The 20,715-nt window shown below is 39.9% G+C and overlaps 1 protein-coding gene across 1 annotated transcript; it reads right to left on the bottom strand.

Annotated features, from left to right (window-relative positions):
• Window positions 1-1,951: 1,951 nt before the first annotated feature.
• On the bottom strand, window positions 1,952-2,455 carry LOC138869085 (uncharacterized). The gene has a single exon (XM_070146675.1). The coding sequence runs from the start codon at window positions 2,453-2,455 to the stop codon at window positions 1,952-1,954; it is 504 nt and encodes a 167-aa protein (XP_070002776.1).
• Window positions 2,456-20,715: the final 18,260 nt, after the last annotated feature.

Genomic DNA, 20,715 nt, shown 5'->3' with positions numbered 1-20,715 from the left:
TTTGACATTTTTCATGATTTTTAACAAAATTAAACATGCACAAAAATGCAAACAATTAGCACAAATTCCCACAAAATCCTATAAAATTGCAAAAAATGGAAAAAAAACCATTTTTTTGAATTTTGTAGGAGTAATTCATACCGGACAAAAATCACATGCTCACAGCTTCCCCTCTTTGCTCAAAAACACGAAGAGTTTTCGTACAAAGATAAAGTGAGCGGATACGAGCAATTTTTGCCCGTTTGAATACTCCGTGGGAAGCATTTTCGAAAGATTTGACCGCACCTTGCTTTCGAGGTTGCCTACATATCCTTGGCTATAAAGGAATCAGGTCAGTATAGTTCGGGAAGTTTCGGTAGCTGAGACTACCGAGAAGCTGTGATTTCACTGTTGCTGCTGCTGCTACTGCTTGTTGAACTCCTTATTACACCAAGACAAAATAAAAGAAGCTAGACTAAACCATGTTCTATGAATTACAAGGATCCTATCTACACATCTTCAAACTTGATCTTACAGTTTTTGCGGCTCTGTTGACTCATACTCTCCAGGTGAGCTTCCTTTGTTGCTGACTTAAATTGCATTCTGAAGTGAATTCCCTTGTTTTACAGGTGGGCGCCTGATTTCCAACACTTGAACTATCTTCCTTCGAAACTTGGACTGCCTTTCCTTGTTCTCCAGGTGGGCACCTGATTGCTGAAACTCGAACTGCTTTCCCTTGAAACTTGAATTGTTTTTCCTTGTTCTCCAAGTGGGTGCCTGATTGCTGAACATTGAACTATTTTTCCTTGAACATTAAAGTGCTTTCCTTTGTTATCCAAGTGGGCGCCTGATTACTGAACTTGAACCGTGTTCCTTTTCTCTGAAACTTGAACTGTTTTCCCTTGTTCTCCAGGTGGGCGACTGATTGCTGAACTTGAACTACTTTTCCTTGAAATTTGAACTTTTTCCCTTGTTCTCCAGGTGGGTGCCTGATTGCTAAACTTGAACCGTCTTCCTTTCCTCTGAAACTTGAATTGTTTTCCCTTGTTCTTCAGGTGGGCACCTGATTGCTGAACTTGAATCGCTTTTCCCTGAAACTTGAACTGTTTTCCCTTATTCTCCAGGTGGGTGCCTGATTGCCAACTTGAACTATTTTTCCCTAAAACTTAAGTCGTTTTCCCTTGTTCTCCAGGTGGGTTCCTGATTGCCAACACTTGTACTATTTTCCAAAGTATCTTCTTTATGTTCTTGTTGGCTGCCTCGACTGCTCCATTCGCCTTAGGGCGGTATAGGGTGGAATTTCGATGTGTAATCTTAAACTGCTGACATGCTTCTTTCATCAGATGACTGTTAAGATTAGCACCATTATCTGTGATGATCACCTTTGGGATTCCGAACCGACAAATGATATTTGAATGAACAAAATCGACCACTGCCTTCTTGGTCACAGATTTGAAAGTTTTAGCTTCAACCAACTTAGTGGAATAGTCAACGGCCACCAGAATGAACCTATGCCCGTTTGATGCCACGGGCTCAATTGGTCCAGTGACATCCATGCCCCAAGCAACAAAGGGTCACGGTGCAGACATTGTGTGCAACTCAGATGGCGGAGAATGAATCAAATCTCTATGTACTTGGCATTGATGACACTTGCGCACAAAGCTGATGCATTATCGTTCCATGGTGAGCCAATAATACCCTGCTCAAAGAATTTTCTTTGCTAGAACATACCCACTCATATGCGGCCTGCAAACTCAGAATGCACTTCGGTCATGATAGTCGTGGCTTGTCTGGAATCTATGCATCTCAACAATCCAAGATCTGGAGTTCTTTTGTACAAAGCTCCTCCACTGAAGAAAAATCCACTCACCAAACGTCGAATTGTTCTCTTTTGATCTCCTGTGACTTGTACCAAATATATCCCCGACTTGATGTACTCCTTGATATCGTGGAACCAAGGTTCACCGTCAAGTTATTCTTCCACCATGTTACAGTAAGCATGTTGATCGCCGACCTGAATATGCAAAGGGTCAATATAAGCTTTATCTGGATGATGTAACATCGACGCCCGAGTAGCCAAGTTGTTAGCAACCTTATTGTGGATCCTAGGGATATGCCTGAACTCCACTGATCTGAACCGCTGACAAAGATCCTGCAGACATTGTCGATACGGTATGAGCTTCAAATCTTGAGTCTCCAATTCTCCCTGAATCTGGTGCACCAACAGATCTGAATCTCCCAAAACCAGCACTTCCTGGACTCCCATGTCCATAACTAACCTTAAACCCAAAATGCGCACTTTGTACTCGGCCATGTTGTTGGTACAATAGAAACGAAGCTGAACCGTGATAGGGTAGTGGTGCCCTATTTCAGAAATGAGTATAGCTCCTATTCCAACACCTTTCATATTAGCAGCCCCATCAAAGAAGAGTTTCCAACCGTGCTTTTCATCCTTCTCGAACTCGTCAATATGCATTACCTCTTCATCAGGAAAGTAAGTCTTCAAATGTTCATATTCTTCATCCACCGGGTTCTCGGCCAAGTGATCAGCCAAAGCTTGGGCTTTCATCGCCGTCCGGGTCACATATATGATGTCAAACTCTGTGAGCAAAATACCACTTTGCGAGCCTTCCTATAGGCATGGACTTCTGAAAGATATACTTTAAAGGATCCTAGCAAGAGATGAGGTAAGTAGTGTAGGATGACAAATAATGCTTCAACTTTTGTGCTACCCAAGTCAGGGCACAACATGTCCTTTCAAGGGGGGTATACTTAACCTTACAAGATGTGAACTTCTTGTTGAGATAATATATGGCTTGCTCTTTCCTGCCAGTGATGTCATGCTGACCCAACACACAGCCAAATGAATTATCCAAGACTGTCAAATAAAGAATCAAAGGTCTTTCGGGTTCCGGCGGGACCAAGACAGGTGGGTTTGACAAATACTCTTTGATCGAATGCTTCCTGGCACTCATTAGTCCATTTGACCGCAACATCCTTCTTTAGCAACTTAAAGATGGGATCACAAGTTGTCGTGAGCTGGGCAATAAACCTGCTGATGTAGTTCAGCCTCCCAAGCAGACTCATCACCTTGGTTTTGTTCTTTGGCGGTGGTAATTTCTGGATAGCCTTGATCTTTGACAGATCTAACTCAATGCCCTGCCGACTGACTATGAACCCCAACAGTTTCCCAGATGGAACACCAAATGCACACTTTGCAGGGTTGAGCTTAAGATTGTACCTGCGGAGCCTCTGGAAAAACTTTCTCCTCTGACGTGGTCAGACTGCTTCCTGGACTTTATGATCACATCGTCCACGTAAACCTCAATCTCCTTGTGTATCATGTCATGGAATATGTTAGTCATTACCCTCATGTAAGCTGCCCCAGCATTTTTCAAACCAAATGGCATGACCCGGTAGCAATATGTTCCCCACGGCATGATATATGTCGTTCCGCATCCTCTTCATCCATTAAGATCTGATAATACCCCGCATAACAGTCCACAAAAGACCCAATCTCATGCTTGGGACAATTATCAATCAAAATATGGATATTTGGCAGTGGGAAGTTGTTCTTTGGACTTGCTTTGTTGAGGTCACGGTAATCAACACATACTCTGGTCTGACCATCTTTATTTGGCACAGGCACAATATTGGCTAACCACGTGGGATACTGCGTGACTCGAATGACCTTTGCATCAAGCTGCTTTGTGACTTCTTCTTTAATCTTTACACTCATGTTGGTCTTAAACTTTCTTAATTTCTTCCTGACGGGAGAGAATGCTGAATCAATTGACAAATTGTGGACCACCAAATCGATACTAAAGCCTGGCATGTGGTCATACAACCATGCAAAAATATCCTTATATTCAAACAATGCTTTAATTTCTTCCCTGATTTGCGGTTCAAGATGGACACTTATCTTGGTTTCTCTAATATTATCTGGATCTCCTAAATTGATTGCTTCTGTTTCATTTAGATTAGGCTAGGGTTTTTATTCAAAATGATTTAGTTCCTTACTAATCTCCTCAAATGCCTCATCCGCATCATATTCTATTTCATCCTCACACTCTATTTCTTGGATTATTATTTCATAATTAGATTGACTTTTAAGACTTGGCCAAAGATTCCTCATGCATGTCATGTCATTGAAACCAGCATAAAAAAAACTGTACAAAGAAGAAAAGAAAACAAAAATAAAAACTATCAGTAATGATGGAAAAGGGAAATTGCATTTCATTGAAAATAAAGGATAACAGGGTTTGTACATCAAACAAGCGAAAAATAAAAATCTGGGTTACAACCTTGGAATAACCCATATAGAAAGGAAAACAAAACAAACTACCAAAACTCCTTCCGAGTATGGAGTGGAGTAGCCTTCCAATTGTTAAGCTTTACATTCGGCCCGACGAACTGCACGTCAACTTTGCTAGAACCTTCTCCAACTTCTACCATGTTCACATCATCAAACAACCTCTGGAACCTTTCAACTAACTCTTCATCAATGTCAACCATAGGACCTGGCACTGCTGACACTGGACGTTTCCTGGCACCGAGCTTGACAAAAGACCTGGAGAGACGCGGGATAGGCTTCGAAAGTGCCCACGCCTTCTATTTCAGCCTTTTAGCCCTTTTCATATCTGTCGTTGTAGGTTTGAATCCAAGATCGAACGTACCCAAGTTTTCAGGGAGGGACACTGGCTGTATGATACCCTGCAAGGATGTACCCAGACCTTTACCTGGCACAAAGCCATTTTTCAACATTTCAAAGGCCATCATGATGGATGCAGAGGCTATCTTTGGAGTTGGAATACATTTCCCTTCTAGAACCTTCTCGACCGGCACTGTTTCAAAAACTTGATAGACCCAAAGCCCTTTGTCATCTTCGACCTCATTAAACGGGACAAAGGTGTCACTGTGAGCACACAAATTCTCCTCATCATGCACGACGATCTCCTGTCTATCCCACTCAAACATAACCATCTGATGCAAAGAGGACGGGACTGCTTTGGCGGCATATATCCAATGCCGACCCAACAACAAGTTGTAAGAGACCGCCATGTCTAGTACCTGGAACTCCATGGTGAATTCGACCGATCCTATTGTCAATTCAAGCACTATATCACCAACCGAATCTTTTCCTCCACCATCAAAACCTCGGACGCATATGTTGTTCTTATGAATCCTCTCATCATCAACTTTTAACTTGTTCAGAGCAGAGAGAGGGCAGATGTTTGCACTAGAACCATTGTCAACTAATACCCTGATGACCACAGAATCTTCACATTTTACTGTAAGATAGAGAGCTTTGTTGTGTTCAGTACCTTCCACGGGCAACTCGTTATCAGAGAAGGTGATCCTGTTCACCTCAAATATTTTGTTGGCGATCTTCTCCAGATGGTTCACTGAGATTTTGTCGGGGACATGAGCTTTGTTCAAAATTTTCATCAAGGCCCGATGATGCTCGTCTGAATGGATCAACAATGATAGAAAGGAAATCTGAGCGGGCATCTTTCTCAACTGCTCCACGATGGAGTAATCTTGTACCTTCATTTTCTTAAAAATTCCTCCGCTTCTTCTTCACTGACTGCTTTCTTTACTAAAACTGGATTATCTCTGGATGTTTTAGCTTTCCTTAACTCTTCCGGGTCAAAGCATCTCCTCGAACGAGTTAAACCCTGAGCCTCATTAACTTCTTATTTCACTTCATTTCCCTTATAGGTCACTATCACCCGTTTGTAGCTCTATGGGTTATCCTTGGTGTTGACTACCAGCAACTGGGTTACAGGCTTGATGATGATAGGGTCCGCACGGGCACCCTCTACAATTATGATAGGCTTACTCGCCAACCCTGGCACGACCACCTTTGACTTATCTTGTTTTGCTACAGCATTACTTGGGGATCTTTTCTCAGCTACCACAGATGGCTCACCGTTTGTCCTGCTCAAGTTGTTCATTGATCCTTCAACTATTGGTTTTTTTACTAGCTTAACCTCACTAGACCGAATCATCATAACGGATTGTGAAGGCTTCTTGAACTCCCCCTCTTTGTGTACTATCTCGATCATGTTTGTTTCCTCATGGGTTGGAAATGGGTTCTGATTGATGTTGGGTGCCTCCGGAGTTTGGACTACAATCTGGTATGTGTCGATGAGCTCCTGGATGGCATTTTTCAAGTGCCAGCACTTCTCCGTATCATGCCCCGGAGTACCAGAACAATATGCACAGCTCAAGGAGTAATCAAGATTCTTTGGAGGAGGGTTTGGCAATTTCGACTCAATTGGCCTCAACAAATCCAACTGCCTTAATCTCTAGAATAAACTGGTATAAGATTCCCCCAACAGCGTGAAAGTTTTCTTTCGCTGCAACCTCTCATTTCTGAATACTGGTTTGGGCCGAAACCTGGACCAGTAGGGTTTTGGTAGGCTCGTGGAGGTGGGTAAGCATTTTGTGGAGCTGGGTAGGTGTTTTGTGGGGCCAGGGCATGCCATTGTGAGTAGGAAGGAGGTTGAGTATATGACTGGGCGTGGTGGACAGAAATTTGAGGGTCTGGTGATGAGAAGTAATGTTGGGTGGATTATATAGGGTTTGGGTGTAGGTCTGGTGATGGGGTCGAGGCTGGGTATAATGGTGTGACAGGCCCCTCGGTCCAAACCATGATCCTGAATCAACTGTTGCCACATCTTCTTTTTTCTTATTTCCAATCACTCCTTCAGTACCATTCTGAATGGCTTGGGTAGTTGCCTTGATGGCCGAGTAGCTCATGATTTTGCTTGATTTAAGCCCTTCTTCCACCATGCCACCCATCTTCACTACCTCGTTGAAAGACTTGCCTATGGCTGATATCAGATGGTCAAAGTAAGTAGGCTCTAAAGCCTGCAGAAAGTATTCCACCATTTTGTTTTCCTCCATCGGGGTGGGGGGTGGGGGGGTTTAACTCTTGTCGCTTGTTCTCTCCAGCAAAAATCGTATTCCCTGAAATTTTCACTAGGCTTCTTCTCAATCTTAGTCAAAGACAAACGATCTGGAACAATCTCAATGTTGTATTGAAAATGATGAGCAAACGCTTCGGCCAAATCATCCTAGGTATACCATCTGCTTTGATCCTGACGAGTGTACCACTCCAATGCCGCGGTACTTAGACTTTGGCTGAAGTATGTCATCAACCGCTCATCTTTCCCGCTGGCTCCTCTCATTTTACTGCATAATCCCCTCAAATGGGCCACCGGGTCTCCATGCCCGTCATATAGGTCTAATTATTAATCTTGAATCCCACAAGCAACTGAACATCGAGAAATAGGCAAAAATCTTTGTAGGCTACGCTCACCTGGCCTCCCAATCCATGCATGTTTCTGAACGATTGTTCCAAGCTTCTTACCTTCCTGAACATCTCCTCCTGCTTTGGGTTTTTAGATGGTTTCTCAGTCTCAACAGGGTGGTCGAAATGAGGAGTGTAGGAGTAATGATCTGGGGCCTTGAAAGTAGGCTCTAGAGGATAGTATTGATTATCTTGGGTCTAGAATAATGGCTCACTTAAAGATCGATGGAGTGTAGCTGGCGGGGGTGCTACGAAAACAAGGGTGGCTGGTGGAGGAGGGTATGGGATTGGTTTGGCTGGTGGTGCTTGTGTGGTTTGGGAAGTGGCGCCCTAATAGTGGTGGTAATAGGCGAAGCTTGGTAAATGTTGCGGAGGTGAATCAATAGTGGGAGGTTCTTGGGATTGAGCTAGTGGCGGGATGAAAGCAGGGTTGGCGGGGTATGATAGTGGTGGATGCCCTTTCATCCATGCCTGGTACATCTCTTCCATTTGGTGTTTCAACTTATGTAACTTCTCTTTCAGATTAACATCAGACTCTTCTCCCTCCCTCGACGGATCAATAACACTTGCATCCAGTTCTTGGCCAGCCATGATTAACTTGTCTTTAGACCTGGTGTTATATGAGTGGGTTGCCAGAATGCCAAACAAACTAACCACATGCCTGGACTTGATGACAATAGCAAACTTGTTAGCAATTAAGAGCTTAACATATAGGCAACCGCACGTTGGGGATGCAATGCACCTAAGGAGTTAACCATATCTACTATACATTTGAATGGCTGCTTGCGTTATCCCAGCTTTCACTATTTTGCAATTTTCTTTCTCTCTTTCCTTTTTGTTCCTGCTTTTCTTTGCTTGATTCTTGTCTTTATTCTTTTATTTTCTCATTTTTCTCTCTTGTTTTGCCATCATTTCTTTCCCCGCAATTTTTCTTGTTTTCTCTCCTCCTTTTCCTTTCTATTTCATGGTTGTGATCGAATCATATGGGGATTGTCTACGTATCATGACGCCGCATGAATCTAACCAGGCGTATTTTTGGGAACATCTGCGAAATTAAAAACATTTTTAGGGTTTTCAAATTTTTTATAAAATAAAATATCTTGATTACGTCGACTTCCCCTACAGATTTAAACATAAAAACTGACAGACTTGATGAGTGGACCAACAAACTTCAAAAGAAAACTGAAAATACAGACTCGAAAATGAATTAACAAACTTTAGAAGAAACTGAACAATACAGACTCAAAAATGAACTAACAAAATACAGACTCGAACAAACAAAGTCAAGAATACATAAGTGCCTCAACTACTGCTCTAGTTGGCCTTTCCGCGAGCCTTTGCGCCATATCTTCTTGGAGGCGAAACAAGTCATCCATGATCTGTTGGACAAAAATCATAACTGAAGCGAAGAACATGGACCTGGTCATGTCTTCACATTCGTTGCACTTCATCACAATGTAGTCCGAAATCCTCCTAACCCTCTCCCTGATGATACCATTCTCGTGTAGCAACCATCCAATCTGCTGAGAACTGGCATCCAAAACTTGTTCGGCTGTATGCTTTTGCTCTTAAAGCTGCCGCAGGTCTTTTTCTAACTGCGACATTAGGGCATAGCATTTCTCCCTTTCTACTTTGAAGTCTCTTTCCTGCTTGGCCATTTCATTCTCAAGGATATTGACCTTTTTCTTTAGACCCAACATTCCTTTGTCGTACTTCTCCTTCAGTTGCCGAACGAAATTGGCTCATTCTTCCGCATTCTTAGCTAACTTGGCTTGGGCATTTGCCAGTTCAGCTTCAGTATTTTGCAAGTCATCCTCATAGTCACGGACATTTTGCGTAAGGCTGTAGATGAGCTTTTCATATTTTCTGCTTCTGCCCGGGTTCTCAGCTGCTATTCTCATTTTTTGAACTTGGGCTCGGAGAGCTTCATTTTCTTGGGCCAACCTTCTCCTTTCACCTTCAGCTTCTTGTGCCTGGAGATCATTATTGAATTCCATGTTTCTCAGCTTCTCTTCCAAGGTGTGAATCGCGGCTTGATTTTTTTTCTCCTTTTCTCCCCAGGCCAAACTTTCTTGGATTTTATCATCAAAAGCTTGAACATGAGGTCTCTTGGCAGGCCTCTCGGGCTCAGGCTCTGGCTCGTTGTTTAAACAAGACCTTTTCTCTAACCATGCAGTGTAATTTGGATATACCTTCCCCCTTTACAACATCTGGTACCTGGGTGCCATTTTTCAGATAACGGCAACCATTCCACTCCTGCTGAACTAAAGTTTCGGGCAATGCAGCTTCTGGATATAGCTCAATGACCTGGGTGGTGAGATCTTCATCTTCAGGCACCACCTAATATCTTTCTAACTGCCTTAAGACTCTTTGTGGTGCATATGGCTTGACACTCCTCAAACCCATCAACCTTAGGTAACCCTTGGTAGCCGTCATGTATATGGCTTCTGTCATCGGGAGTCATCCTATAGTCCACTCGATCTGACTTGCTTTGAGAGATTTCAAGTGGGAGACCCAGGCTTCAAACCCTTCTGGCGCATTGTAGTCTTTCACCCTTTCCTCGTAACTCTTGATGAAGTTATCCGTGCTCGAACCATAACTCATGAATTTGGGGCGATGGCGGAGATGCTCAATCAACTACATTTGTAGAAGAATATTGCAACCTTCAAAGAATTGAGCCCCAGCTTTGCATAATGTCTATGCTCGATAAATGTCTGTCAGCACTAACGGAGCAAGTGTATGATCTTTCTTGGTAATAAGGATTTGTGCAATTCTGTCCATACGGACATCCACTGTCCCTTCCGCATTTGGAAAGACCATGATCCCCAAAACCTCAACAATAAAAGTGAGCCGACGATGAATTTTCCAAAGGCCCTTGTCTTGTTTGTTGTTCAAACCCTTTTCATGCGTTTCGAACCTAGCTGAGTGCCCGAACATGAAGTACAAGAGTAGAAAGAACAACACCCTTTGGTTACATGGGCCTTCTTCATCTGTTTACTGATATTCAGGAGGTCAAAGAATTTGTGCACCGAAGGGGCCCTCGGAAATATAAGTTGTCGTTTCCTCAAGTCCCGGCCAAACTCAATATACCCGTCCATCTCCTCCAGAGTAGGGGTGATCTCAAAGTCCGAGAAACAAAAAACATTATGGACAGGATCCCAAAAGGTTACCAAAGCCTTGATTAGATCTTCCCGTGGTTTGACTTCCAAAATGTATATAAGGGCACCCAATTGTTCTTTCACCCAATCCTGACCATCTTCGTCTAGATCATTCCACCACATACGCAACTGCAGCTGAGCCTGTACTATGACCAACTCTGACGGGTTCTGGACAGTGTTCATTTGTACATATGGGAGATTAAGGTTAGGTTTGACTCTAGTGGACCCTTTTTGTAAAATAGGTTTTTCAATTTCTAAAAGAAAAATCAACGGACCATGACCCCCTACCCTCTATGCTACTTTAGCAAAAGTGGTCATTTTTGCAAACGTGGCCCCTTCACAATTCCAAATAAATTTTGAGGCCGGGGAGAATTACTTTATGGAAAAATGACACTTTACCGATAGACTTGTCCATTCTTTACAAAAATAGCCATTCGACGACTGAAGATACTCTAAGGCTATCCCGGCAAGAATGGCTTCAAACATTACCGAAGCTGGATCGGCTTATTTTTGACCAAAACCCTAAACTGCATTTATCTGACCATTTACCCTTTTTTCTTTTTTTAAAAAAAAATAAGGCCGAACCTTATGTAGGTTGTTGGTGGTACCTCGACGGCAGCTCGCAGGGGTGCTCTGGCTGCACCACGTGCGCGTTCTCAGTCTTTACCCCGGCCCCGACCTCTGAAGGCTTCAGTAGGGGGCGCGAGTGCATGATCATTTTTGGTAGCACGTGTCCTCACCATCTGTGAGAGAATAGAAGACAGAAGTTGTCACACCTCCTTTTTCTACCCCCGAAAGGGATATAAGGGGAGTTTTTTTCCAATTTAAGTGATAATCGAAACGGGATTATTTATTAAAAATCAGAGTCACCACTTGGGATAATTTATGGTGTCCCAAGTCACCGGTTTAAATCCCGAATCGAGGAAAGATTGGTTCTGTTTTACAGTCTGCAAAACACAGAAATCCAGGTAAGGAATTATGTTAACCCGGAAGAAGGTGTTAGGCATTCCCGGGTTCCGTGGTTTTAGCACGGTCCCTTTGATCATACTTTGCTTATTAAATTGTCTAATTACTTGTTTAAGAACCTATGTGCATCCACCTCTTAACAGCTTTTTATTAAGAAATTATCCTGAAACAAGTCACGCATACCTGTACTCATTTTTGTTTGGCGCGTCAAAAATCATGTCACGCGTACGTATCCACAATTAATCACGCTTTATTATTATTAAGAAAGTTCGGCCGAAGTTGCACGAACGCATACTCTGGTTTTGTTTTTAGAAATCGTAATCATGTCACGTGAATGTATCCACAATCACAATGGTATATTAAACGGGCCTAAAGCAATTATGAGCATTTGTCATTTTTATATCTAAGTCATAAAATTAATACGAGGGCCATGAATGATTAAATTGTGGATGATACACCTCGGACTATATAAACTAAATTTAATTTAGCGGCCTATTAAAATAATTTTATTATTAAGAAAGTTTGATTGAAGTTGCACGAACGCATACTCCGACTTGGTTTTTAGAATTGTGATTATGTCACGCGAACGTGTACACAATCACAATTGTATTTTTAAACACGCACCTAAAGGCTTTTCTACGAGTGTTCATTTTTAATAACTAGTGATAATATTTGTTAGGGCCATGGTGATATAACTAAAATGACACACCTCACTCCATTTTCAAGAATCATATTTAATTAGACCTAAGGATGCTTGTATTTGCAAATGATTCAAACTTAATAGAGTTATTAGTGGTAAACACGATTGGGCAATGGGTTATTTCAAGAAAATGGGCCAGCATACAAGCCCCTTGAGCCGTTAAAATCAGATGACCATGACCATTAAAAAAATGACAGGAGAACGTGGCCTTGGAAGTGAATCCAGAAATGAAGGAAAAGGGGGCCTGAGACACACGAGCCTGGTTTGGGCTAGGCAGCCTCATTTGGGCCATTTAATAAGCCTGGCCGTTTTTAAGGGATGCCATTCAGCATCTTTCTCATTTGGAATACCTAGTTCTTCAACCCCTCCACTGGGTAATTCAAACACTAATCTAAATTAATCTAAACCAATTTCATCAAAGCAAATAGAAGATGTTCATCATCTAATTTAGATCCAAACTACAGAAAATTTAAGCACTATATACTCAACAAATTGCAGGCCACATGTATTTGAAAATTGATACTACTACTAGCTACTATTGAACTCGCACATGTAATGATTCTAACGGTATGGACACTCCGGACATTGAGATTGAATATTACAATGGCAACAATGGCTCTTAAACACATTCAGATACTTAAAGTCAATAGCCAAAACAACGAAATCAAGATATGAATTTAACCCCGGACTAAACATCACTACTAACCTAAACAAATTTAAACAAAATCCAACAGGAGATGTTCCTTGTGAGCACATGATTTTTGCCCTGTATGAATTACTCCCACAAATTCAAAACAAAACAATTTTTTCCGTTGTTTGCAATTTTGTAGAATTTTGTGTCATTTTCTGTCAATTGTTTGCATTTATCTGTGCATGTTTATTTTATTTAATTAATAAATAAATACAAAAAATATGTTGCATTTACATTTAGAATTTAATTTCACATTTTAGGATTAATTAACAAATTAGTTGTTTTATAAAAATGGAAAAAATCACAAAAATTAGTTTTAGTTGCACTTTTAATTTTAATTTTAAATTTTGGGAGTTTTTCCTTCGATTTTGTTTTAATTAGAGTTAATTAATTCCATGTGTCAGGATTTATTTGATTTAGGATTTAGTTTGGGTTTTATTTGGAAAATTAATTTTAAAAAAAAAGAAGAAGAAGAGTTTGAAATAAAAAGAATTAATGTGGAAAAAAGGAAAGGGAATTGAAGAGATAAAATTTTGGGCCAAAATTAATTGATTTTCCTCCCAGCCCAATTGAATATCCGGCCAAACCAACTAAACCCGACCCAAAACCCGTTCTGTAACCCGGTCCAGCCCCTTCCCAGTCAAAACGACGTCGTTCCTAGTTACTTTGATCTGGGCTGTCGAGGTTCTTTGATCAGACTGCTGGGAAGTGGGGTGGTGTGATATAAAGATGTCCGAATCCAACCCACCCACCCCCTCTCTCATTGTCTCTCTCACACTAGAGACCAAATATAAACCTTAATAGCCGCCACCCTTTCCCACTGTCCTCCGGTGGCGGCGCCATCTCCAAATGCCACAAAAATCACACCCTAGAGCCTCCTCACTCTCCCCTTTCCAAATCCCCACTCCGTTCCTCTCAAACATGGCCTAAACTCCTCGAATCTCAAATCTAGGGTTCAAACCCTAAAAGCCATAGTCGAGTTCGTTCATGCAGGGATATCCTTCAATGTTTCTGTAGAGTTCAAGGCCGGTTTGGTCCCAGAATAACATTGCTTTCTTGTTCTTCGCAAGGAACAAGCAGATGACATTATTTAGGGACTAAATCAGAAAGTTAATCGCGAGTTCGAAGCATAGGTTGGTGAGTTTCTTATTTCTTCTTTCGTTCTTATGTTCCTTCAGTCTTCCTTCCTCCTCATTTCTTCTCTTCCTCTCTGATTAATTGAATGGAAACTTGAACAAAGTTTAGCTAAAAATTGAGGACTGTCCGTTTATTGCTTTTTCAATTTTGCTTTTCTAAATTTTATTGGTCTGATTGGTTTGTGTCAAGAGTATGTTCAATTTCTAATTTCACTTTTTGTTTTAAGCCACTTAGTTTAATTTAATTAGGTCGCCTTGACAACTTATTTAAATCCCTGCATGTTTGTGTTAATTAACTAGTAGCTTAGTTAGTTTTTTCGATTATGGAAGTCGTTTCAGTGTTTGTGTCATGTTGTTTTTCCGGATGCTTATAGAATTTAGCTGGGTCGTTTTATTGTTTGGGCTTTAGTATTGTTTCTGGCCATTTTTGCAAAGTGCAGCTCCTCAATTTGGGATAAGTCATTGGGTCAAGTTGATCCATTTGGAATTCTGAAGTAATATTCAAGGGCTTGAGGGGTAGTTTAGGTAGTCTAGGTAAGGGAATCTTTGGGTAACGGATTAGGAAGTTTCTAGGAAGCTGGGGAGGGGGACTATTGTGAAGTTTTGAGATTTAAAATAGGGATACCTAAGCAAAAATGAAAATTAGAAAAGGTGCAAAGTGCAAAAATTGATCCCTTAGGCTGCCCTAATAGCTTGCCTATAAAGGCACCTTACCTTGCATTTCAAGGCAGATTTTGAAGGAAAAAAAATTCAGAAAATCAGAAACGGCTAAAAAAGACTAAAAAATTTGATAACAATCCAGAGAAAATACAAACGGCTGAATTTTTACTGTTTCATTGAACTTCTTCACCGATTTCTGATTCTTTTCAATTTCAGAAAACAATAGTTTCTCATTCTAGGATTTGAAATGGATTGATATTGTGTTTTGAAATGTTTTGGTTCAAGCTTTGTTGAGGGTTACTGTTCTATTGGATTTTTGAGCTGATTTCATCATTCTGATTGCTGAATCTGGGCTAACTGCTACTGCTTACTGCTGTGCTTCTCACTTTTGCTGTTATTTTACTTTCCAGGTACATGCTCCTGTACATCTCTTGTTTGTGATCTTTTGATTTGAGGAATAAGAATGCAAGGCAGAAGTTTAGAGAATAGCTTTATTCTGTTGATTCAATTGTGTTATTCTGATTTTCTTTTAAAATTTGATGTTGTCATGTTGATTGAATAAGCTATGGGTGGGGTCAGTTTCTACTATTGTGCTTAACTTGGGATTGCCATGAAAGCCTGGGTAACATTTTGTCTAGCTGAATTGTTGATTAGGTGTTGATGTTGTATAATTGAACACCCTAGCGTAGTACTTGGTCTGGAACTGTTATGAAGTTTGGGATATTAGCATATTTAGTTAAGTTATGGATCCTCTTTTACACTAAATGTTAGTCAATTTATATTGTTAGCATGTGTGTGAGGCAGAATGGTTATTTATGGTTCTTAAGTTAAGCAATTTGGGTCAATGCTCTCTCTTGAAGCCATGATTCTACAGGTTTTATTTGAGTTTTAGTTACTTTGTTATTTGAGGCTATGGTAGTACATTGCCAAACCATATAGATTCTATGAGTTAGCTGCAATTCACCCATTATCTGTTTCAATTAGCTTTTAAAATTTTTATGGTCGTCTTTAACCCCAAAATCAAACGTATGGTTGTGCTGTGAAAGGGGTTCGACCCTGAACCCCAGTTTCTCTACAATAGGGGTGGCTTCTAAGCAGGATTTCCTTGGGCTTTATTTAAGCCATTGTGCAATCAGCACTTCGTGGGCTTTGCAGTTTCGACACATTATTGGGCCTCATTTCATGCCCAGATTTTGAGGTGAATTGGACATCGCCTAATATCCGACATTGGTTCTGGCTAAATTAATTTGAACTTCATCTTAGAGTGGTTACATTTTTGTCTTCAGCCAGTTAGTTTGGTTTTGTTGTTAGGTTGGAGGCGTGCTATATTAGCCAAATGAACAATTTATGGCCCTTCGAAATTTAATTTGAATTCCCTTTTAAAATTGGAATTGAGGTGCGCCGAGCTAAATATAATCTCAAATGTGTGGCCCTCATTTGATTATTTTTTTTAAATCCTTAGAATTCGAGGCGCGCCATTTAGCAAATTTTCCATGGCCCTCGCAAAGTTAAAAAACGTGTAGTTGCTTTAGGCGCGTTATTTTAATAATATTACCTTCCTAAACTCGAATGTGCATTTCATGTGACTCAAATCCAAATCTTAACAACGTTAAATAAAATATGTCGCGGATCGCGGGTGCATTTCATGTGGCATGATCCAAAGACATATTTTGTATAACGTTGAAATCTTCCTAAAATAAGTAAAAGCGGTTTAAAAGTTAAAAATGCACATAGGTTTGAAAGTGTTTTAAAATCAAATAAATAGGCCAATTATAACAGTTAAGCGACTGTGCCAGAACCACGGAACTCGGGAATGCTTAACACCTTCTCCTGGGTTAACAGAATTCCTTACCCGGATTTTTGGTTCGCGGACTGTAAAACAAGTCAATCTTTTCCTCGATTCCGAATTTGAACCGGTGACTTGGGATACCATAAATTATCCCAAGTGGCGACTCTGATTCTTAAATAAATAATCCCGTTTCGATTGTCACTTTAAGTTGAAAAAAACTCTCTTATATACCCTTTCGGGGGTGTAGGCAAAATGGAGGTGTGACATTCCTCATCTAACCTAAATCCATACCACAACAGCCCAAGCACTATATACTCAACAGAAGGAGTTTTTAGCCAAACTAAAACCAACATGACAAGCTAAAGTCCAAATCCAACCTTAAAATGAAATATAACATCAATAGCATGACTGAATATAGGAAACCATATAGTAAGGCTAATTTAATACAGAAACATGGATAGATTCTAAAGAACATAAGCTAATATTCAGCAAAGCTAATATTTATCCTTAAATCTCCAACTCGATTACATGTTTCAGATTTGCACTTCACATATCATTAGGGTCCAAGAAGTACCTGGAGGTAAAAATAAAGCAAAAGAGGGTGAGGATTTCAACAATAGCAGAAGAGTAAGTAGATCAGCAAATCAACGCAGCAATATTCAGCTCCCTTAGACCATCTTTAAACCCAGATAAATCAGAAATCCCTTGAAACTTTTAAGTTATTACTAACAGTGAAAACCAAAGAGCAATTCCAAACAATTTTTAACCAAAAATGATGCAGAAACTTTGAGTGTTTTTTCAGGGTATGAATGTCTGATTTTTGAGTGAAAGAATGGTCTATATATAGCCTTTTTTGGGTGCCATGTGCTGCTGAAAATAGAATGGGAATTATTCCCTCACAAGGCATCTTTTCCAACAGAATTGGGATAGCTGGCAGCCTTTAATTGGCTCCAGCACTTGTGCTGGCCAAGATTGGGCCAGCTGCCCCAGATTCTAGAAGCTTCCTAATAGAAAATCTGGTCTTCTAATCTCAAATTAAACCTCCAAGTTTTCTATTGCTCAATTAACACCCTAAGAGTTTCCTAATAATTACTAACTAGGCAAACAATACAGAAATCTAAATTAAAAAGAAAGAAGATCAAACATAACAAAATTCTAATTCAATTGAGTTTCTGACTAAACTTAAATACTCTTAACATGAACTGAAATCAGAAATGAGACAAAACAAAGATTATTAAAACCTAATTACTAATACAAGTCCAGAATTAATCAATCATGAGCCATTTTCTAGGCATTAAGCCCATTGAACAAACCAACATTACTGATTAGGGAATCATAATAACATATTGAAACTAGCATACTGATTTTAAACCAAACTAACTAGACACAAGCTAAAACAATATTTGACAAACCCTAGTCGAAAGACTGACCATCTAATGACTCTGATGAAAAATGCGTAAATTAACCCTAAACTACTGACTAACATCAATGATTAATCACAGAAAGAAGAAAAACGAAAACCTAACAGCCTAAAATTATGATTAACTACACCTTTTCATTTTCGGTCAAAAGAAACAGAAAAATTAGAGGAAATCAAAGTGATGTAAAAGAGAAGAAACTAAAGAAGGAAATGAGGATGAGGAAATAGAAAGAAGAAAGAAGAACAGGTACCTAATGCATGAACGAACAGTATTTGATGAAGTTTCGCCGGTTTTTTGATTGTGCATGAAATCTGTGAGCCTTGAAACAAGCCGAAATTGATGCTAATTGATTGTTCTTAATAATAACAATCGATTGGCATAAATTCCGACTCGGAATCAACCTTAAATCCGCTTGAAACTCAGAAAGGGGAACGGATTAGGGTTTTCAATTTCTTCTTGGAATCAAATTTGAAATTGGGACAAATGGGTGGGTTTTTTGGGAAAGTGATTGTAGTTTAGGGTTCAGAGGGATGTGAAGAGTGTGGGGTGTGATTTTGGGATGATTTGGGTGAATTAGGATTTTTGGGGATCCTATTTTGGATCTAAAATTCAAGCAATTGGGTGAAGATTTGAGGGAAGTGGTTTGGATATTCTGAGAGAGAAGGTGACAAGGATTATGGGGTGTAAATTTGGGGTGGATTGGAGCACCGGAACCGCCATGAGGCGATTCCCGGCGGGTGGTTGACGGCGGAGCAGCGGAGAGAACCCTAGGGCGGCTAGGGTTTGGGATTGAGAGAGATGAGAGTGAAATGGGACGGGTTCCGAAGTGGGGGGGGAGTGATCCTTCGGACATATATATATATATATATATATATATATATATATATATATATATATATATATTAAACAAGCAATTAGTTTCGAGCTGTTGGATTATCAAAATCCAACGACTGTGATCAGATCATTACAAAACGGGGTCGTTTGGGGACGGGGAAGACATGGACCGGGTAAAAGGTATTGGGTTTGGGTCTGAGGCTGACTTGGGTATAGATTGGCCCAATTTCAAAGCTAAATTAAACCTTTTCCTATTCCTTTTTTTTTTGTTTTCTTTCCTTTCTTTAATTAATTAAAACCCTAAATTAAATTCCTAAATTAATTTAAATTACAAAAGTAAGCTAATTATCTACTATAATATTTACAAAAATTAGTTTCTCCTAGATTAAAAGAGAAAATTACTAATCTAAAATTTAAAAAGCTAAAAATGTAAAAGTAAGTCAATTTTTGTGATTTTTATTTTTAAATAAAGCAACTAATTTACTAATTAATTCTAAAAATATGAAAACAAAATCTCAATGCAATGCATGATATTTTTGACATTTCTCATGATTTCTAACAAAAGTAAACATGCAAAGAAATGCAAACAATTAGCACAAATTTCCACAAAATCCTATAAAATTGCAAAAAATGAAAAAACCTATTTTCTTGAATTTTATAGGAGTAATTCATATAGAGAAAAAATCACATGCTCACAGAAGTATAGAATTGTGATGTCAAAAATCTCACGTGACAAGGAAATTAAATGAAGTGGAATTTTTCTAAAAGTTACATAGCCTCTCACAGATAAGTACAAACGTCTCTGTATCGATCCGCGAGACTCTAATAAATCGGCTTGTGATTCATGACTCCTATGAACCTAGAGCTCTGATACCAACTTGTCACGACCCCAATTCGGCCTCCGTGAACTATCGTGACGGTACCTAGTCTCTACGACTAGGTAAGCCTAACAAATACGGAAAAAGAATAATTTGTGGAAAAGAAAATAATATGAAACCAAAATAACAAACTGAAATAGTGTTTAAGATGCCGCCTAGCATATAACAGTACAAGAATCTCAACCTAACACTTCCCAAAATTCGAAAACCCCATGAATCACAAGCTAAGAGATACATAAGAAGCTCTAACTCTAGAAATGTCTAACAAAAGGAAAATACAGAAGGGCTATACTATTATAGAAAGATAGAAAGGGACTTCTCAGTCTGTGGACGCGGCAGATATACCTTGAAGTCTCTACAGAAGTGCCTCGCCTCAAGGATGATAAGACTGACTGGAAGTACCTGGATTTGCACAAGAAAAACATGCACAGAAAGGGCATAAGTACACCACATCGGTACTCAGTAAGTGCCAAGCCTAACCTCGGTCGGGTAGTGACGAGGAAGGTCAGGGCCCTACTGAGGTTAAATAAAATATAAGGCTTAACAGTGTAGAACAAAAATAATATAAATAAGTACAACAGTAAAAGTAACACGGGATAGAGGGAACAGCAACAACTACTACAGAGGCAAAGTAAACACAGAAAGAAATACAACTTAATACAAAGATAACAACCGGGGATCTCTCAGGATACCGTCCTGTAGTCCCAAATATAAAATTCCAGTGGATCTCCCAGGATATCATCCCCTAGTCCAACTCATAATGCGAGGGAATCTCCCAGAATACCGATCCGTAGTCCCAAATGTAAATACTCGATACAGGGGGAATCTACCCGGTGCAGTCCCGTAGTTCCAATGTAAATGTGTAGGGGGATCTCCCGGAATACCGCTTCATATTCCCAAAGTAAACATACATGTGGATCTCCCAGGATACCGTCCTGTAGTCCCAAAGTAAACACACAGCAACAATAAGAAGAATACACAGTTCAATTCAAGTTCCATACCAAGGTAAAACAGGTATTTCTAACCTAGCATGCTGCACATAATCCAAATAAGGCAGTTTAAGCAAGTAAGGCAATTAAGTCAATTAGACATGTTTTTCCTAAGCTGACAACAGGCTTAAATTGCAAGTAGTATAAACAGGAAAAGAAACATACTTGTAATTACTTAATGAAAACTGGATTTTCA

Source organism: Nicotiana sylvestris, chromosome 5, assembly GCF_000393655.2.
Source record: "Nicotiana sylvestris chromosome 5, ASM39365v2, whole genome shotgun sequence".
Lineage (NCBI taxonomy): Eukaryota > Viridiplantae > Streptophyta > Magnoliopsida > Solanales > Solanaceae > Nicotiana > Nicotiana sylvestris.
The sequence above is the reverse complement of the archived record's forward strand: the minus strand, read 5'-3'. Positions and strand labels throughout refer to the sequence as shown.